The following is a 17,277-nucleotide window of genomic DNA, read 5'->3' as shown; positions in this document are numbered from 1 at the left end:
TTCATTCTAGGCCTAATATTTAGATTTATTTTATGACACATGTACCCTCTCCCCATAATGATACTTCTAGAAATAGTTTATTACTACTTTGAAATATCTTGAAGTTATATTTATGATGATGGAATTAAGGCAGGTTCATCACAAAAATTTCATTCCCTAAGATAGTTTTGAAGAAGAAAGTTAGAATAACCCAAACCTCCCTGCCCAGAGATAATCACTTTAAAAATGTGGGTGTGTATGTTTTCAGTTTTCATGCATGAGCACTTGTGTGTAGTTTTGTCTTTACAGAAGAGAATTAATGAAATAGACAAAGACTCCAATTTTAGTTAGAAAAAGGAATCTAACCCAACCATGGATATAAAACCAGTATGATGAGACACCATTACTTTGGACGGAGCTCCTGCACTAGGCTCCAACAGACCAGACTAAACCAAAATGAAGTTACTCATACTAAAAGCCACATTACAAAACTGAAACTTTAAGGGAGCAGGTAGAGTGCCAAACAGATCAGTTTTTTCTGAAAACAGGAGATTCCAGCCTACCCGAGTCAGCATAATAAGGAAATGACCTCCGCTTTAACCCTTGCAGAAAAAAGTAAACTGAAGTAGCCTGATGGTCACCAATTTTTTTTTTCTATAGTTCCCTTATTTGTTCCCACCTTACAAAATCCACTGTTTCTCCATTGCTCAGTAGGAGCTCTTATGCTGTTTTGTACAATGGAGACTACTTTCATGAATCACAAATAAAGCCCATTAGATCTGTAAGTCAATGTGTTGTAACTGAGTCTTTTGACATGAGATTTCATATATCCCTGCATTTTAAGAGGAGAGGGAGCTACCAGGGACCTCCTTCAGAGGTGAAAAGCAATCCAAGTTTTTACACCTTTTAGGTATTAAAAATGCGATTTAAAACTTAACAGGGCACAAATTATGAAGTAAGATATCCTCTCAGAATTAGTAATTTAGGGCCGGGCGCGGTGGCTCACGTCTGTAATCCCAGCACTTTGGGAGGCCGAGGCGGGCGGATCACAAGGTCAGGAGATCGAGACCATGGTGAAACCCCGTCTCTACTAAAAATACAAAAAAATTAGCCGGGTGCGGTTGCGGGCGCCTGTAGTCCCAGCTACTCAGGAGGCTGAGGCAGGAGAATGGCGTGAACCCGGGAGGCGGAGCTTGCAGTGAGCCGAGATCCGGCCACAGCACTCCAGCCTGGGCGGCAGAGCGAGACTCCGCCTCAAAAAAAAAAAAAAAAAAAAAGAATTAGTAATTTAGAAATGCAAAGTTACTGCAGAAAAAAGCATGGTAATCTATGATTTCCGGATGTCTTGCAAGTATGGTAATATTTCCAAAGATAGTTCAGTAATAATAATAAATAGGTATTGTAATATTTACAAATACTTACATAAATGTTTGTATTTGGCAGGAAAATAAGATTCACTCTCCTTAATATTCCTGACCTAGTACTTTATTAGATCCAGTTCTTTGAATTTATGTGAGGCTGAGTGGTATCTTGTTTTCTGTACCTGCTGGGGAGTAAGGAAAGGGGCATTTTCTCCTTACTTACCTGATCATCTTTAAAAAAAAATTTTTTTTTTTTTTTTGGTTGGAGTTTCAGTATGTGGCCCAGGCTGGAGTGCAATGGCACAATCTCAGCTCACAGCAACCTCCGCCTCCCAGGTTCTGCAATTCTCTTGTCTCAGCCTCCCGAGTAGCTGGGACTATAGGTGCCCACCACCACGCCCGGCTAATTTTTTGTATTTTTAGTAGAGACGGGGTTTCACCATGTTAGCCACTATGGTCTCGATCGCCTGACCTCGTGATCCGCCCACCTCGGCCTCCCAAAGTGCTGGGATTATAGGCGTGAGCCACGGCGCCTGGCCACTCTATCCCTTATTTGCTGATGGGGAAAGAGGCACTGAGATGTTAGCATCTCTGATAGGGTACAACTCGGTATCACTTTTGAGAGTGAGAAGAGAGCCTGTCTTCCTAATTTTACCAGGATACCGGGTAACTAATTTGTGTATACTTTTTGTTGTTGTTTGCTTTTTGTTTGTTTGTTTGTTTTTGAGACAGGGTCTCACTCTGTCACCCAGGCTGGAGTGCAATGGCATCATCTCGGCTTACTGCAACCTGTGTCTCCTGGTTCAAATGATTGTCGTGCCTCAGCCTCCCAAGTAGCTGGGATTACAGACGCCCGCCACCACACCCGGCTATTTTTTTTTTTTTTAATTTTTAGTAGAGACAGGGTGCATACGTTTTTAAACCTGTCTTATTTAGTAACTCATCCTTGGTACTATTTTCCTTTGATTATGTGATTTAAAATCAATCTTATTAATAATGGCATAGGTTGTTACCGTAGTCGGGAGAATAATATGTTTAAACTACTCCCTACTGTGTTTTAATGTTTGTATTTTTAATTTCGATAGTCAAAAATTATCTTTGATGAATGTATTGTACATATTGGTTGTATACTTCTATAGTTATTTCCTTTTAGAAATTCCTACAAGTGAATTTTGTGGTAAAAAAAATCTTACTTTTGGGCCGGGCGCAGTGGCTGACGCCTGTAATCCTAGCACTTTGGGAGGCCGAGGCGGTCAGATTATGAGGTCAGGAGTTCAAGACAAGCCTGGCCAACATGGTGATAACCCCGTTTCTACTAAAAATACAAAAATTAGTCAGACGTGGTGGTGGGCGCCTGTAATCCCAGCTAGCTACTCGGGAGGCTGAGGCAGGAGAACCGCTTGAAACCGGAAGGCGGAGGTTGCAGTGAGTCGAGATCACGCCACTGCACTCCAGGCTGGGCAAAAGAGCAAAATTTTGTCTCAAAAAAAAAAAAAATCAGACTTTTATTAAGTGCTTCTAGTATGCCACACCTGAAAATTGCAGTATTTGAAATGGGACAATCACTGAAAAGACAGAGTTGCTTCCTTTGAAATACAATCTATGAAGGCAAGTCAAATCTGAATAGGAGGAAGTTTAAGGCAGTATGTGATAGAGTCTATTTGGAGAGATTTAGGTGACCTACGTGGTGATGTCACATAACAGAGACATGAGTCTGACTATAGCAATAGTCAGGCTATGAACAAATTATACTGAGTCTATGGGCTGTGGATGGTGATAAACAGGTTTATGCTATATCTTTTAAACCTTGTAGTTTTCACTGTATTGATATTAGATGGAAAGCAAAATTAATTGCATAAGGAAATTCAGCAGCTATCTGGAGGATATCCTGACTACCTGCCACATTTAGGAAAAAAATAAACGCTTCTGTTAAGAAGACCTGAAATAAAGCTGTATTGAGGCCATCATCCATTCACAGAGAAGATTACTCAGGGACAGTTCCCCATGCTGTTGGAGACACAGTTCTAACATATCTAAGAACCAGTGATGAAGTGAGTTTAGGTTTGGCGACCCAAAAGAACCCACAGAAGATAAGCCATTCAGTAAAATAATTTAAATTTAGAGAAAAAATAATTTTGTTGAAATTCTCACCTTAACAAATTGGAAACACATACACGTTTCAAGTTAATATGTCCATGCTTACAATAATTACAAAGGAAACATTAATAATGAAAAAATCAAGAGCCACACAAAAGTATAGGGAATGCTATTTATCAAACTCTGATTTTGGGAAGTTGCTAAGCAAAGGTTTATTTACTTTTCCTTTAGCTTTATTTAGTTGTTTCATGTATTGAGCCAAAGTGGAATACAAAGTGAGATATAAGCACTATAACTATAAGCACTTTTTTGTTTCTTGGAGACAGAGTCTCGCTCTGTCACCCAGGCTAGAGTTCAGTAGCACAATCATGGTTCACTGCAACCTTGAACTCCTGGGCTCAAGAGATCCTCTTGCCTCAGCCTCCCAGGTAGCTGGGACTACAGGTACATGCCACCTTGCCTATTTTATGATTATCTGTCTGTCAGCCTTTCTCTCTGTATTGATGGATATGTATTTATATATTTTACAAAAATAAATGTATTGATCAGTGTGATATTTCTGTTGACATTGTTTCTGATATTTTTCGTGTCCTTGAATTTTTCTCAATTTCACATTTAATGACTACTTTGTATTCTAGGACAGTGATAGTCTGTTATATATTTAACTAGGAAGCTTTGCTAGGCTCAGAATGCTGAACAGTCACTATCTGTCTCCAATATCTTGATCAATTTCACCCAATTTCAAGACTAAAAAGGGGTTGTGATATGGATGATGTGCCCTGTTTTTACCCTTAAAGGAGGGAATGGAAAGAGGTAGGTCTGCTCAAAGCAGGACAGAGCTGCCTAATCTGAGGTCCACATCTGCCTCACCAACATCATACATTGGCCAGAAAATTTCCCACTGAATTATCTGGGTCTGGTTTCCATGACAGTATGTTTCTAATGTATGACTCGGTGTAGGTGAGACCCTTGGGTAGTCGGGGAGGAAATGGGTTTATCCAGAATCTTAATCTTCCCAAATTGTATGTAAGAGGAGGTAGTTTGGAACTTGGAATGGAAGAGGAAAACAGCACTATTACCTTGAGTCCTATGGGGAGCACTAAAGCACAACTGGTCTCAAGGTCTTCTCTTCTTTCAGGTCTTGGTTTTTTGACTTTGCCCTTCTGGTAGAGAAACCCTGAGGACTGATCAACTCTTGCCAGTCTCAAACCATGGCCTGTGTAAGTTGATATTTCTCGCCATGTTGATGTGTGTGTGTGATTTTTTAGGTCATGTACGTCTTTTCATCATTTTTCATGCAGTTTCCTTCGTGAGAGGGTGCTCAGTTAACCTAATCCCCAGTTCTCATTCTTCCCGTAAAATATGTACCCAGCATCCTTGCTAGGTGGGCCACTGCAAATTGACTAGCGTTCGTGTTGTTATTGACCAAATTACTCAATGTCCTCTAGGTGCCTATTCTTCTATTTTGGGCAGTGATACAGAGGAAAGGAGTCAAGTTCTTTGAGTACAGATATACGTATTTCAGGTCGGTTTTATCATTTATTGCGATTGAGACAACAGTTCCATTTGACCATCCATGGGAAGTTTTTGAAATTTTCCAGACATTTGAGTTTTTCAGCTAGATAAGGTGGAAATTGGCACTGAAGGATCTAAATCTTCAGGTAGGATAAAATCTCATGCTTCGTGTGAATTAGTCTATTGGATTGGAACTTGTAAACACAGAAGTCGTGGATCTGGATAAAAAGTCCTGAAAAACAAATACCATAAAATAATGATGTCATGATAATATCCTTTGTCAAAACAAACAAAAATGCTCATGGTAAGATTTGACTTAATGAAGTACTTGATGCTTGAAGAGATTATTAATTTCAAGGAAACCTAGTTTTCTGGAGTCAGACGCGTGAGTCAGATGCACTACTGTTGCACCACGAGGTCACAGGAAACCTAGTTTTCTAAAATTGAGAATCTGTACCATATTTTGCATAAAACATCTCTTGCATAAAACATCTTAAAAGTTTAAGTTCTCTTCCAAGTCAAAATATTCCTCAGTTAACACATATTGATTGAGAATTTATGAGGCAGATACCACCAGGGCATTATGTGCATAATAATGATTTAGTTTAATAGAAAAACATTATTATTTTGTCATTTTCAAAAGGGTCAGATACCTAAGAAGTGTCCCAGAACAGGCAGAAAGTTTTGTCTGTGTTTCAAGCTTCTTCAAAAATATGTATAAATTCTACTTCATTCCCTTCCCTGATAGCATGTATTTCTGGTCTGTATGCTGGTTATCTTGCTCTTCTGCTACAATGTAGTCCTTCATCTCCTCCACTCCATTTTCGTTTTTCTTTTTTTTTTTTTTTTTGAGACGTAGTTTCACTCTTGTTGCCCAGGCTGGAGTGTAATGTCACATTCTCAGCTCACCGCAACCTCCGCCTCCTGGGTTCAAGCGATTCTCCTGCCTCAGCCTCCTGAGTAGCTGGGATTACAGGCATGTTCCACCATGCTGGCTAATTTTGTGGGTTTTTTTAGTAGAGACAGGGTTTCTCCATCTTGGTCAGTCTGGTATTGAACTCCCAACCTCAGGTGATCCACCCGCCTCGGCCTCCCAAAGTTCTGGAATTACAGGCGTGAGCCACCGCGCCTGACCATGCACTCCATTTTCTTTTAATTTTTTTGAGACGTAGTCTCACTCTGTTGCCCAGGCCAGAGTACAGTGGCCAGATCTCGGCTCACTGCAACCTCCACCTCCCAGGTTTAAGTGATTCCCCTATCTCAGCCTCCCGAGTAGCTGGGACTGCAGGCATGCACCACAACGCCTGGCTAATTTTTTGTATTTTAGTAGAGACGGGGTTTCACCATGTTGGCCATGATGGTCTCAATCTCTTGACCTCATGATCCACCCACCTCGGCCTCCCAAAGTTCTGGGATTACAGGCGTGAACCACCGTGCCCGGCCCTCCACTCCATTTTTAAGGTCTTTTCTTTAATTTCCCCAGTAATACATGGGTTTGCTGTTTCTATTTGCTGTTTCAGGAATCGATAACATTCGGGGATGTGGCCATAGACTTCTCTCATCAGGAGTGGGAATATCTCAACCTGGTTCAGAAGACCTTGTACCAGGAGGTGATGATGGAGAATTACGATAACTTAGTCTCACTGGGTATGTTTATTGACCTGGAATGATTTAGAATAATTTAGAATCATGTGTTTTGTAGAATATATTATTTTTCTGTTGTGATTTTCAGGGCTGCCTTTTAAGAAACTAAATTTATTTTCTCTATTTCTATTGAGGTGGTTTCAGCTTTGAGTCAGCAATGGCAACTCCTTTCAACACTTTCATCTTCTCTATCTTTTGGTGACATTCACACCTCCCTCTGATACTTCTTTTATTTGTCTCTTTAACCCAGAAAGTGGGTTGAACCAGTGGTTTAGCTTAGAAATTTCTGGTGTTCATTGTAGAACCATTGTCACGGCGTTCAGGTTTCTTATTTATTTTGTGCATAGAATTGCTGTAGTGCTCCATTTTATTATCTGATCCATTTGCAGCGATATTAATTTGACAGAGGGTACTGAATTGCTATTATTATCAAAAGAGATAGCCTGTTCATAGAGTCATAGAGTGGTGGATTGGATAAATTAAACTTACTTAAAACTGAGGAGAAAACAGTCCATTTCCTGAGACAGAATTTATTTGATTTATGGTTGAAACTTATAATCCATGAAAATTATGTGTAAAATGGGATGAATGTGCTATAGATATCTCTTCTTGTATACTCTTAGTAAAATAACTGCAGTAGCATAATGTGAACAGCTAGCATTGTGATTTCCACACAGACATTTTTCTAAGTACTTTACTCATATATCAAGTAATTTAATACTCCCAACAGCCTTATTATTTTCCCAATTTTATAAGTGAGAATACTGAGCAGCAGTGTAAGTAACTTGCCCGAGGTCACACACAGCTGGAAGGTGACAGAGTCAGGAATTGATCCCAGGCTGTTTTTTTTTTTCTTTCTTTTTTTTTTTTTTTGAGATGGAGTCTTCTGTCACCCAGGCTGGAGTGCAGTGGTGCGATCTTAGCTCACTGCAACCTCCACCTCCTGGGTTAAAGTGATTCTTCTGCCTCACCCTCCCTAGTAGCTGGGATTACAGGCACTACCACCACACCCACAGCTAATTTTTGTATTTTGAGTAGAGACGGGTTTTGCCATATTGGCCAGGCTGGTCTCCAACTCCTGACCTCAGGTGATCCGTCCACATCAGCCTTCCAGAGTGCTGGAGTTATAGGCGTGAGCCACCGCACCCAGCCAATCCCAGGCTTTAGAGTGTGTGTTTTCAACCGCTTTATGCTTGCTTAGTGCAGTTAGAGGACATATAAGTTTAAATTTCTTTTGAGGCCAGTCATGGTGGCTTATGCCTGTAATCCCCAGCACTTTAGGAGGCCGAGATGGGCAGATCACGAGGTCAGGAGTTCGAGACCAGCCTGGCCAACACGGTGAAACTCCATTTCTACTAAAAATACAAAAATTAGCCAGGCATGGTGGCGCATGCCTGTAATCCCAGTTGCTCAGGAGACTGAGGCAGGAGAATCACTTTAACCTGGGAGGCGGAGGTTGCAGTGTGCCAAGATCACACCATTGTACTCCAGCCTGGGTGACAGAGCGAGATTTTTTGAAAACCAGCAAACCAAAAGATTTAATCTCCCTGGGTGATCTTTTTCTTATTTCTCTCACTCTTCTCTAAAATCTTATTCTGTATCACTTTGACCTTTCATTTATTGCAATTGTAATTTTAAATTTGACCTTCAAATTTGATTTCTGTATTTTGTGGCACTTCTTTTCTTTGTAAGCAGGACATTCCATATCTAAGCCAGATTTAATCACCTTATTGGAGCAAGGAAAAGAGCCATGGATGATTATGAGGGAAGAAACAGGAGGAGAATGTACAGGTAAGAGCAAGGCAGGCAGGGGCAGCCATTTTTGTATGTAAACAGCCCTCGTGGAAGTGGTCATCTCATTTGGTAAACGCATCCTTGAAACATTAGTCATAAAGTTCCCTCCTCAGCGAGGAGGCTTCTGATATGGAGAAGAAATGGATATCTCAGCATGAAATAGCCAATGAAGGCCCAGCGCAGCGGCTCACGCTTGTAATCCCAGCACTTTGGGAGGCCGAGGCGGGCAGATCACCTGAGGTGGTCCTCCACAGTAGCTGGGACCACAAGTGCATACCACCACATCTGGTAATTTTTTTTTCTTTAGAGATGAGGTCTCCCTACATCACCCAGGCTGTTCTCAAACTCCTGGGCTCAAGTGTTCTTCCTGCCTCAGACTCCCAAAGTGCTAGGATTATAGGTGTGAGCTACCATGCCTGGCCCAGAATTGTTCTATATCCCCTGCCCAACCTTTTTTTTTTTTTTTTTTTTTTTTGAGATAAGGTCTCACTCTGTCACCCAGAGCAGGAGTGCAGTGGCACAGTCTTATCCTCTGCAATATCTGGGACCACAAGTGTGTGCCACCACACCCAGCTAATTTTTGTATTTTTGTAGAGACAGGGTCTCACTATGTTGCCCAGGCTGCTCTGGAATTTCTGGGCTCAAGTGATCCACCCGTCTCAGCCTCCCAAAGTGCCAGTATTATAATTGCAAGCCACCTCGCCCAGCCTGTTCTATATCCTCATTGTGGTTATGAACAACTATATGCATTTTTCAAATCTCATAGAATTGTATATCAAGAAAAGTGAATTTTGGCCAGGCTTAGTGGCTCACACCTATAATCCCAGCACTTTGGTAGGCCGAGGTGGGCAGATCACTTGAAGACAGGAGTTCAAGACCACTCTGGCCAACATGGCGAAACCCTGTCTCTACAAAAAATATGAAAAATTAGCTAGGTGTGGTGGCACTGCCTATAATCCCAGTTACTTGGGAGGCTAAGGTGGAAGGATCACTTGAGCCTTGGAAGCAGAGGCTGCAGTGAGCTGAGATCACAACACCACACTCCAACCTGGGTGACAGAGTGGGACCCTGTCTCAAAAAAAAAAATTAAGACATTCTTGTCAAGGTTACAACCTGAGCCATCTGGCCACGGTGGGGAAGAGAGTACTAATCATAAGATTACAGAAAGCATCCCCTCTGCAATACCTTACCTCCTTATCAACAGAGCTACAGAATAAAAATTGTGGATTCCAACTGAGAGACCTGCAAGACAGTCTCCATTTAAGAAAGAATTGCTAGGGAAACCCAAAGACAAAAGAGAAGACATAAATAAAAACTGTAAGAATTGAAACTGCAACACAAACATCTACAGCACACAATGAACACGGCCTAACTCCTAGGCAGACAAACCTCAAACTTTACACTGAAGGTGTATTCACCTCAGTTCCTATTATGGGACACATCATGACCAGCTATTTCTTTCTTCTTTCTTTTCTTTTCTTTTTCCCTCCCCCCTCCCTGCTTTCCTTTCCTTTCTCTTTCCTTCCCCTTCCCCTACCCTTCCCCTTCCCTTCCCCTTCCCTTCCCCTTTCCCCTTCCCTTTCCTCTTCCCTTTCCCCTACCCTTTCCTCTACCCTTTCCCCTTCCCTTCCCCTTCCCTTCCCTTCCCTTTCTGTCTTTCCAGACGGAGTCTTGCTCTGCTGCCCAGGCTGGAGAAAAGTGGCAGGATTTCGGCTCACTGCAATCTCCACCTCCTGGGTTCAAGCAGTTCTCCTGCCTCAGCCTCTCAAGCAGCTGGAATTACAGGCGCCTGCCACCATACCTGGCTAATTATATATTATATATATATATATATATATATATATTTTTTTTTTTTTTTTTTTGTAGAGATGGTGATTCACCATATTGGTCAGGCTGGTCTCAAACTGCTGACCTCAAGTGATCCGCCCGCCTCAGCCTCCCGAAGTGCTGGGATTATAGGCATGAGCCACTGCACCCAGCCATGTCCAGCTTTTTCTAACAAAAATTACAAGGCATGCTGAAAATAAGTAAACATCATTAAAAAAAAGGGGGGGGATTGAAACCAGACCCAGATAAGGCAGAGATTTTGGAATCACCGAACTGTGAATTAATAAATTAACTTATTTATTTATTTAGAGACAGAGTCTCACTCTGTCACCCAGGCTGGAGAGCAGTGGTGTGATCGTGGCTTACTGCAACCTCTGCCTCCTGGGTTCAAGCAATTCTCCTTCCTCAGCCTCCCAAGTAGCTGGAACTATGGGTGTGCTACCCAGCTCATTTTTGTATTTTTAGTAGAGACGGGGTTTCACCATGTTGGCCAGGCTGGTCTCAAATTCCTGACCTCAGGTGATCTGCCCACCTCGGCCCCCTAAAGTGCTGGGATTACAGGTGTGAGCCACCGTGTCTGGCATCAACCTGTTTTTTTTGTTTTTTTTTTTTTCCCCCAAAACGGAGTCTCACTCTGTCGCCCAGGCTGGAGTGCAGTAGCACAGTCTCGGCTCACTGCAAGTTCCACCTCCTGGGTCCATGCCATCCTCTTGCCTCAGCCTCCCAAGTAGCTGGGACTACAGGTGCCCACCACCACACCCGGCTAACTTTCTGTATTTTTAGTAGAGACAGGGTTTCACTGTGTTAGCCAGGATGGTCTCGATCTCCTGACCTCGTGATCCGCCCACCTCTGCCTCCCAAAGTGCTGGGATTACAGGCGTGAGCCACCGCGCCCGGCTGTTTTGTCTTTTTTTTTTTTTTGAGACGGAGTCTCGCTCTGTCGCCCAGGCTGCAGTGCAGTGGCCGGATCTCAGCTCACTGCAAGCTCCGCCTCCCGGGTTCACGCCATTCTCCTGCCTCAGCCTCCCGAGTAGCTGGGACTACAGGCACCCGCCACCACGCCCGGCTAGTTTTTTGTATTTTTTAGTAGAGACAGGGTTTCACCGGGTTAGCCAGGATGGTCTCGATCTCCTGACGTCGTGATCCGCTCGTCTCGGCCTCCCAAAGTGCTGGGATTACAGGCTTGAGCCACCGCGCCCGGCCCATCAACCTGTTTTTATAGAGTGTTTGGCTTATTGATTTACTTTATGAGAACAAAAGAGAGAAAGGGAGAAGGGAGCAGGGGTGGGGGAGAGATTTAGAGAAAGAGAGGAAGAGAAAGAAAAATAGATTTTCTTTTTCAAATTTTCAGTTTCTTAAGTAAAAATTGGTGGTTTGTATTTTTCTTGGAAGTTGAACATTCATCTAAGGGTTTTTGTTTGTTTGTTTGTTTGTTTTTTCCGGGTGACAGAGTCTTGCTGGCTTGCCCAGGCTAGAGTGCGGTGGTGCAATCTCGGCTCACTGCAACCTCTGCCTCCCAAGTTGAAGTGATTCTCCCGCCTCAGTCTCCTGAGCAGCTGAGACTATAAGCGCCCTTCACCGTGCCCGGCTAATTTTTGTATTTTTAGTAGAGTCGGTGTCTCACCATGTTGGCCAGGCTGGTTTCCAACTCCTGACCTCAGATGATCTGCCTGCCTCAGCCTCCCCAAGTGCTGGGGTGTGAGCCACCATGCCCGGCCCTGGCAAACTGTTTTCTGAAGGGCCCGACCAGCTTAAATTATTTACTGGATGGTAGTGTTCATCGCTTTATCTATTTCTTGGTCAAGCTTTGGTGGTCTGTGTCTTTCAAGGAATTTGTTCATTTCATCTAAGTTGTCAAATTTATTGGCATGGGGTTCATAACACTTTATGATTTATAGTGATAATCCCTTTTTTATTCCTGAAATGGGTCATTTATGCCTTCTCTCCCTCTCTCTCCTTTGGGTGGAGGTGTATCAACTTCATTGATCTTTTCAAAGAATTGGCTTTTGGTTTCATTGATTTTTTTAATTGATTTTCAATTTTCTATTTTATTACTTTTTCTGATGATGATTATTTTTATTCTTCTTGCTTTGGGTTTGATTTGCTCCTCTTTTTCTATTGAGGTGAAGACTGAGGTGGTTTTTTTGGTTTGTTTTTGTTTTTTTTTTTGAGACAGAGTCTCGCTCTGTTGCCCAGACTGGAGTGCAGTGGTGGGATCTCGGCTCACTGCAAGCTCCGCCTCCTCGGTTCACGCCATTCGCCTGCCTCAGCCTCTTGAATAGCTGGGACTACAGGCGCCCGCCACCAGCTAATTTTTTGTGTTTTTTGTCTTTTTAGTAGAGACGGGCTTTTACCGTGTTAGCCCGGATGGTCTTGATCTCCTGACCTCGTGATCCGCCCACCTCGGCCTCCCAAAGTGCTGGTATTACATGCTTGAGCCACCCTGCCCGGCCAACTGAGGTCTTTTTTTGTTGTTTTTTTTATACTAACATAGGTGTTAGTGTTGTAAATTTCCCCTAGGTAGTTCTTTATTAGTTAGTATTCCATAAAATTTGATACATTGTGTTTCCATTTTGATTCAGTTCGTATTGCTTTCTGATTTCCTTCTTGATTTCTTCTTTGACCTGTGGTTTATTTAGAGGTGTGTTGGTTTGTTTTCCAAACAGTTAAGGATGTTTCATTGTTGGTTAGTGATTTATAATTAGCGTCATTGTGATCAGAGAACATGCTTTTTATGACTTGAATTATTTTAAATAATAATTGAGATTTGTTTTATGTACTGTATGGGCCCTCTTGGCAAATATTCCACATGTGCTTGAGAATATTGTATATGTTGGTGTTGGGTGGAATGTTCTGTCAATATCTCATGTAGTTTCTTGGTTGATACTGTGCAAATCTTGTATATCTTTACCATGTTTTTGTGTACTTGTTCTGGGAATTGTTTCTGGAAAAATATTTCCATTTCTAGTTATATTTTTTCTTTTCTTTTTTTTTTTTTGAGACAGAGCCTCACTCTGTTACCCAGGTTGGAGTGCATTGGTGTGGTCTCGGCTCACTGCGACCTCTGCCTCCGAGGTTCAAGTGATGCTCCTGCTTCTGGGTTCAAGCGATTCTCCTGCTTCAGCCTCTGAGTAGCTGGGTCTACAGACGTGCACCACCACACCCAGCTAATTTTTGTGTTTTTATTAAAGATGGGGTTTCACTATTTTGGCCAGGCTGGTCTTGATCTCCTGACCTCGTGATCCACCCACCTCGGCCTCCCAAATTGTTGGGATTACAGGCATGAGCCACTGCGCCTGACCAATTTCCAGTTATGTTTTATTATTACCTATTTTTCATTGTGTTTCAATCAGTTTTTGTTTTATATACTTTGAGAGTCTGTTATCAGGTGCATAAGTGTTTGGGAATTTTATGTTTTCTTGATAGACTAATCCCTTTTATGTTATGACATGCACCTTCTTGAATCCTCCTATTTTCCTTTGTCCTGAAATCTATGTTGTCTGATACTAACATAGCCCACCATTTGTTTGGCTTGTTATATTGATTCTATCCTTTTACTTTTAGTATTTTGTGTCTTTAAAGTATATTCCTTGTAGCCATTACATAGTGCACAAGGGTTCCAATTTCTCTGCATTCTCTTCAACATTAGTTATTTTCTGTTTTTTTTTTTTTTTTTTTAACCAGTAGCCATCCTGATGGGTGTGAGATGATGGGTCATTCACTATGTTCATCTTTGCCTCTTAAAGTGTTTTGACCCTATACATTTTATGTAATTATTAACATGATTACATTTAGGTCTACTACTTTACTTTTTTTCTCTGTTGACTTTCTCTGTCTGTCCATTCCTTTTGTAGTTTTGATTATTTCAAAATTTTTTTGTTTTTTTTTGTTTTTTGCTATTTATTTAAATTTACCTGTTGGCCAGGCGCGGTGGCTTTTGCCTGTAATCCTAGCACTTTGGGAGGCTGAGGCGGGCGGATCACCTGAGGTCAGGAGTTCGAGACCAGCCTCAACATGGCGAAACCCCGTCTATACTAAAAATACAAAATTAGCCAGGCGTGGTGGTGCATGCCTGTAATCCCAGGTACTCGGGATGCTGAGGCAGGAGAATTGCTTGAACCTGGGAGGCGGAGGTTGTGGTGAGCCGAGATTGCGCCATTGCACTCCAGCCTGAGCAACAAGAGTGAAACGCCATCTCAAAAAATAATAATAATAATAAAAATTTTTTAAATAAATAAATTTACCTGTTGACTTTTGGGTTGTATCTCCTTGAGTAATTTATTTTAGGGGGTTAGTTATAGGGATTATAGTATACAATATACATCATGTTTCACCATCTAGATAGGGTTGTTCCTTCTCAACAAATGTATAAACCTTGTGTTTTTATAGGTTTATATCCACCTTACCCTTCACATTATAATTTCCATGTATATCACATCTTCATATGTTGTAAATCTCACTAGGCAGTGTTATTAGTTTTGCTTTTGACAGTCATATTAAAGAACTTAAGGAGCAAAAATGATTTTAGGTATTTACGTCATCATTTGTGATGCTTTTCTTATATTCTGAAGATTCAGATTTCTCTTTGGTATTATTTTCTTTGGGCCTAAATAACTTGTTAGCATTTTTTGTATAGTAAGTCTGATGGCAACAAAGTATTTTAATTTGCTTTTATCAGTACATGTAATGTATCTTACTTGGCATTAAATGAGCTTAATTCTACAAATTTATTTCTTTCACTAAATTTGAGATGTTTTCAATCACTATTTCCTGAGATATTTTTCCTGCCCAAATCTTTGTTTTTTCAGTTTATAATTTCAACCATATCTTTTGATTTATTCCCACAGCTCTTTACAAATGTTTTCTTCTTCTTCTTTTTCTTTATTTTTTAATATATATTTTTTTGAGACGGAGTTTCACTCTTGTTGCCCAGGCTGGAGTGCAATGGTGCAATCTTGGCTCACTGCAACCTCCGCCTCCCAGGTTCAAGGAATTCTCTGCCTCAGCCTCCCCAGTAGCTGGGATTACAGGTGCCCGCCACCATGCCCAGCTAATTTTTTGTATGATTAGTAGAGACAGGATTTCACTATGTTGGCCAGGTTGATCTCGAACTCCTGACATCAGGTGATCCACCTGCCTCAGCCTCCCAAAGTGCTGGGATTACAGGCATGAGCCACCGCACCCGACTAAAATTTTTTAAACCATTTTTCTCTCTCCATTTCAAGTTGAATAATTTCTATTGATCAATCAAGTTTATTGACCCTTAGTGATTATATGTTTCAGTTGTATAATTTGCATTTTCATCCTTTTCTGTCTCCCCACTCGTGGTTATAGCTCGCATGTTGTCCATCATTTGCAGTGTGTTTTTCTAAGCTTTTTCTTAATGTTCTGATGTTGCAATCATATTAGCTAGCATGACAGGCATCAGCCATTGAGCCTGGCTCCAAACCTTTGTATGCTACTGTTATAAAGTTTCGATGCCGCAAAAGAAATAGCACTAGAATATAAAATTTTCTTTTTTTTAAATTCTCGGCAAGGCGAGGTACTTGTATAGAAGGGTGCGCTCTCACCGATGGAGCAATGGTGGGCGCACATTTGGACAAGGGAGGGGAAGGGGTTCTTATCCCTGAGGCACGTGGCCCCTGCTGCTGTGTCGTTCCCCTATTGGTTAGGGTTAGACCGCACAGGCTAAACTAATTCTGATTGGCTAATTTAAAGAGAATGACGGAGTGAGCGCTTTGGCGGGAGTCAGGGTAGAGCAGGTATAGCCCATAACAGGAATGAGTTAGGGTGGAGCAGGTGATCAGAATGATTTAGGGTGGAGTAGGCAATCGAAAAAGATTGCTTTACGAGGAAGTTAAGTTTAAATGTAGAAGGTGAAGAATTGAACATACTGATATATTAATTCTTTGAAGAGAAATTTAGAATTCATATTCAACACTACTATTTTTATTGTTTTGTTTACTCACAACTCTACGTCTTTGAAGACTTCCTTTCATTTTTTTTTAATAATATTTTCAGGTTCATGTTACCTGTTCCCTTCCTGAATTGTTTGTTTCTCTGGAATATCTTATGTGCATAATTTTAAATTTTAGATATTGAGAAATTGCAAGATAGGTGGTAAAATGTGCTCATTATAACTGTCTTTTTAGCAGCTTTTTGTAGTTCATCCATGGCAATTGACTGTTTAGACTTTTCACTTTTAGGGTCACCTCTGAAGAATATTCCTACAAAATTATTCATTGTTTTTAATACTTTCAAAATATGTATATATACTCTTATAATTTAAATAAAATCTGTTTCTTATTTTCCCTTGTTTCTTATTTTTATTTTTATTATTTTTTGGTTGCTTTAGCTCATATTTCACCCAATGATTTTTGTAAACACCATGTCTTTGATTTAGGTGTTGACACTATTCTGTTTCCTAACCCATCATATTCTGCTTTTATCTTTATTTTTCTACTTTCTTGTACCTTGCTCTTAAATTCCTAAATGTTGGGTAGTGATCTTTAACTTATTTTCTTTCTTTTTTATTGAGATAAATATTCACTCTTTGAATTCCCTGCCTGCTGATACTGAATGCCCATGATTATGATGTGTACCCATTTTCTCCATCATGATTTGCTTACCCTTTATAATTTCCATGTATATCACTTCTACATATGTTGTAAACCTGATCATTCTTCAATTACAATCTTCCCTGAAAGATGGGTGTTCCCACAACTGTAGTTTATTCCTTTCTATGCATGACCATGTATACTTCTTTTCTCTATATATTAAATAAGATACTGAGTTTTTATTTAGTTATCTTACCCTGACTTTTTTTATTACTTCTGATCCTACAGATGTTCAATCTGCTGGAATTCTTCCATTTTACTCTTCTATTTCCATATCAATATTTGCCTGTTTTCTTAGCATATGATATAGATTTATATAGAGGGGGTGTGGTACAGCTGGTCAGTTCTGTCATTCTAGAGCCAGTTATGCACATATGTTAATAAATCTGCATTAAACTGATAGCTTGAAATTGCCCTCAGTGGGAGTATTTATACCAGAGATC

At 40.9% G+C, this 17,277-nt stretch overlaps 1 protein-coding gene across 5 annotated transcripts in view; it reads left to right on the top strand.

Moving 5' to 3' along the window:
- The window catches only part of ZNF607 (zinc finger protein 607), a 46,255-nt gene that overhangs the window by 25,192 nt on the left and 3,786 nt on the right, over nt 1–17,277 (top strand). For 3 of the 5 annotated variants that reach the window (XM_033226031.1, XM_033226030.1, XM_033226032.1), the window contains exons 2-4: nt 4,576–4,657; nt 6,473–6,599; nt 8,289–8,387. In XM_033226031.1, the coding sequence (XP_033081922.1) occupies nt 4,649–4,657; nt 6,473–6,599; nt 8,289–8,387 (235 nt within the window). In that variant the 5' untranslated portion in view covers nt 4,576–4,648. The remainder of the gene's footprint in view (nt 1–4,575; nt 4,658–6,472; nt 6,600–8,288; nt 8,388–17,277) is intronic. The other 2 variants (XM_033226033.1, XM_033226034.1) reach the window with 2 other exon arrangements.

This window comes from Trachypithecus francoisi, unplaced genomic scaffold, assembly GCF_009764315.1.
Source record: "Trachypithecus francoisi isolate TF-2019V2 unplaced genomic scaffold, Tfra_2.0 Lachesis_group12, whole genome shotgun sequence".
In the NCBI taxonomy this organism is placed as follows: Eukaryota; Metazoa; Chordata; class Mammalia; order Primates; family Cercopithecidae; genus Trachypithecus; species Trachypithecus francoisi.
This window is presented reverse-complemented; position numbering and strand designations above follow the sequence as displayed.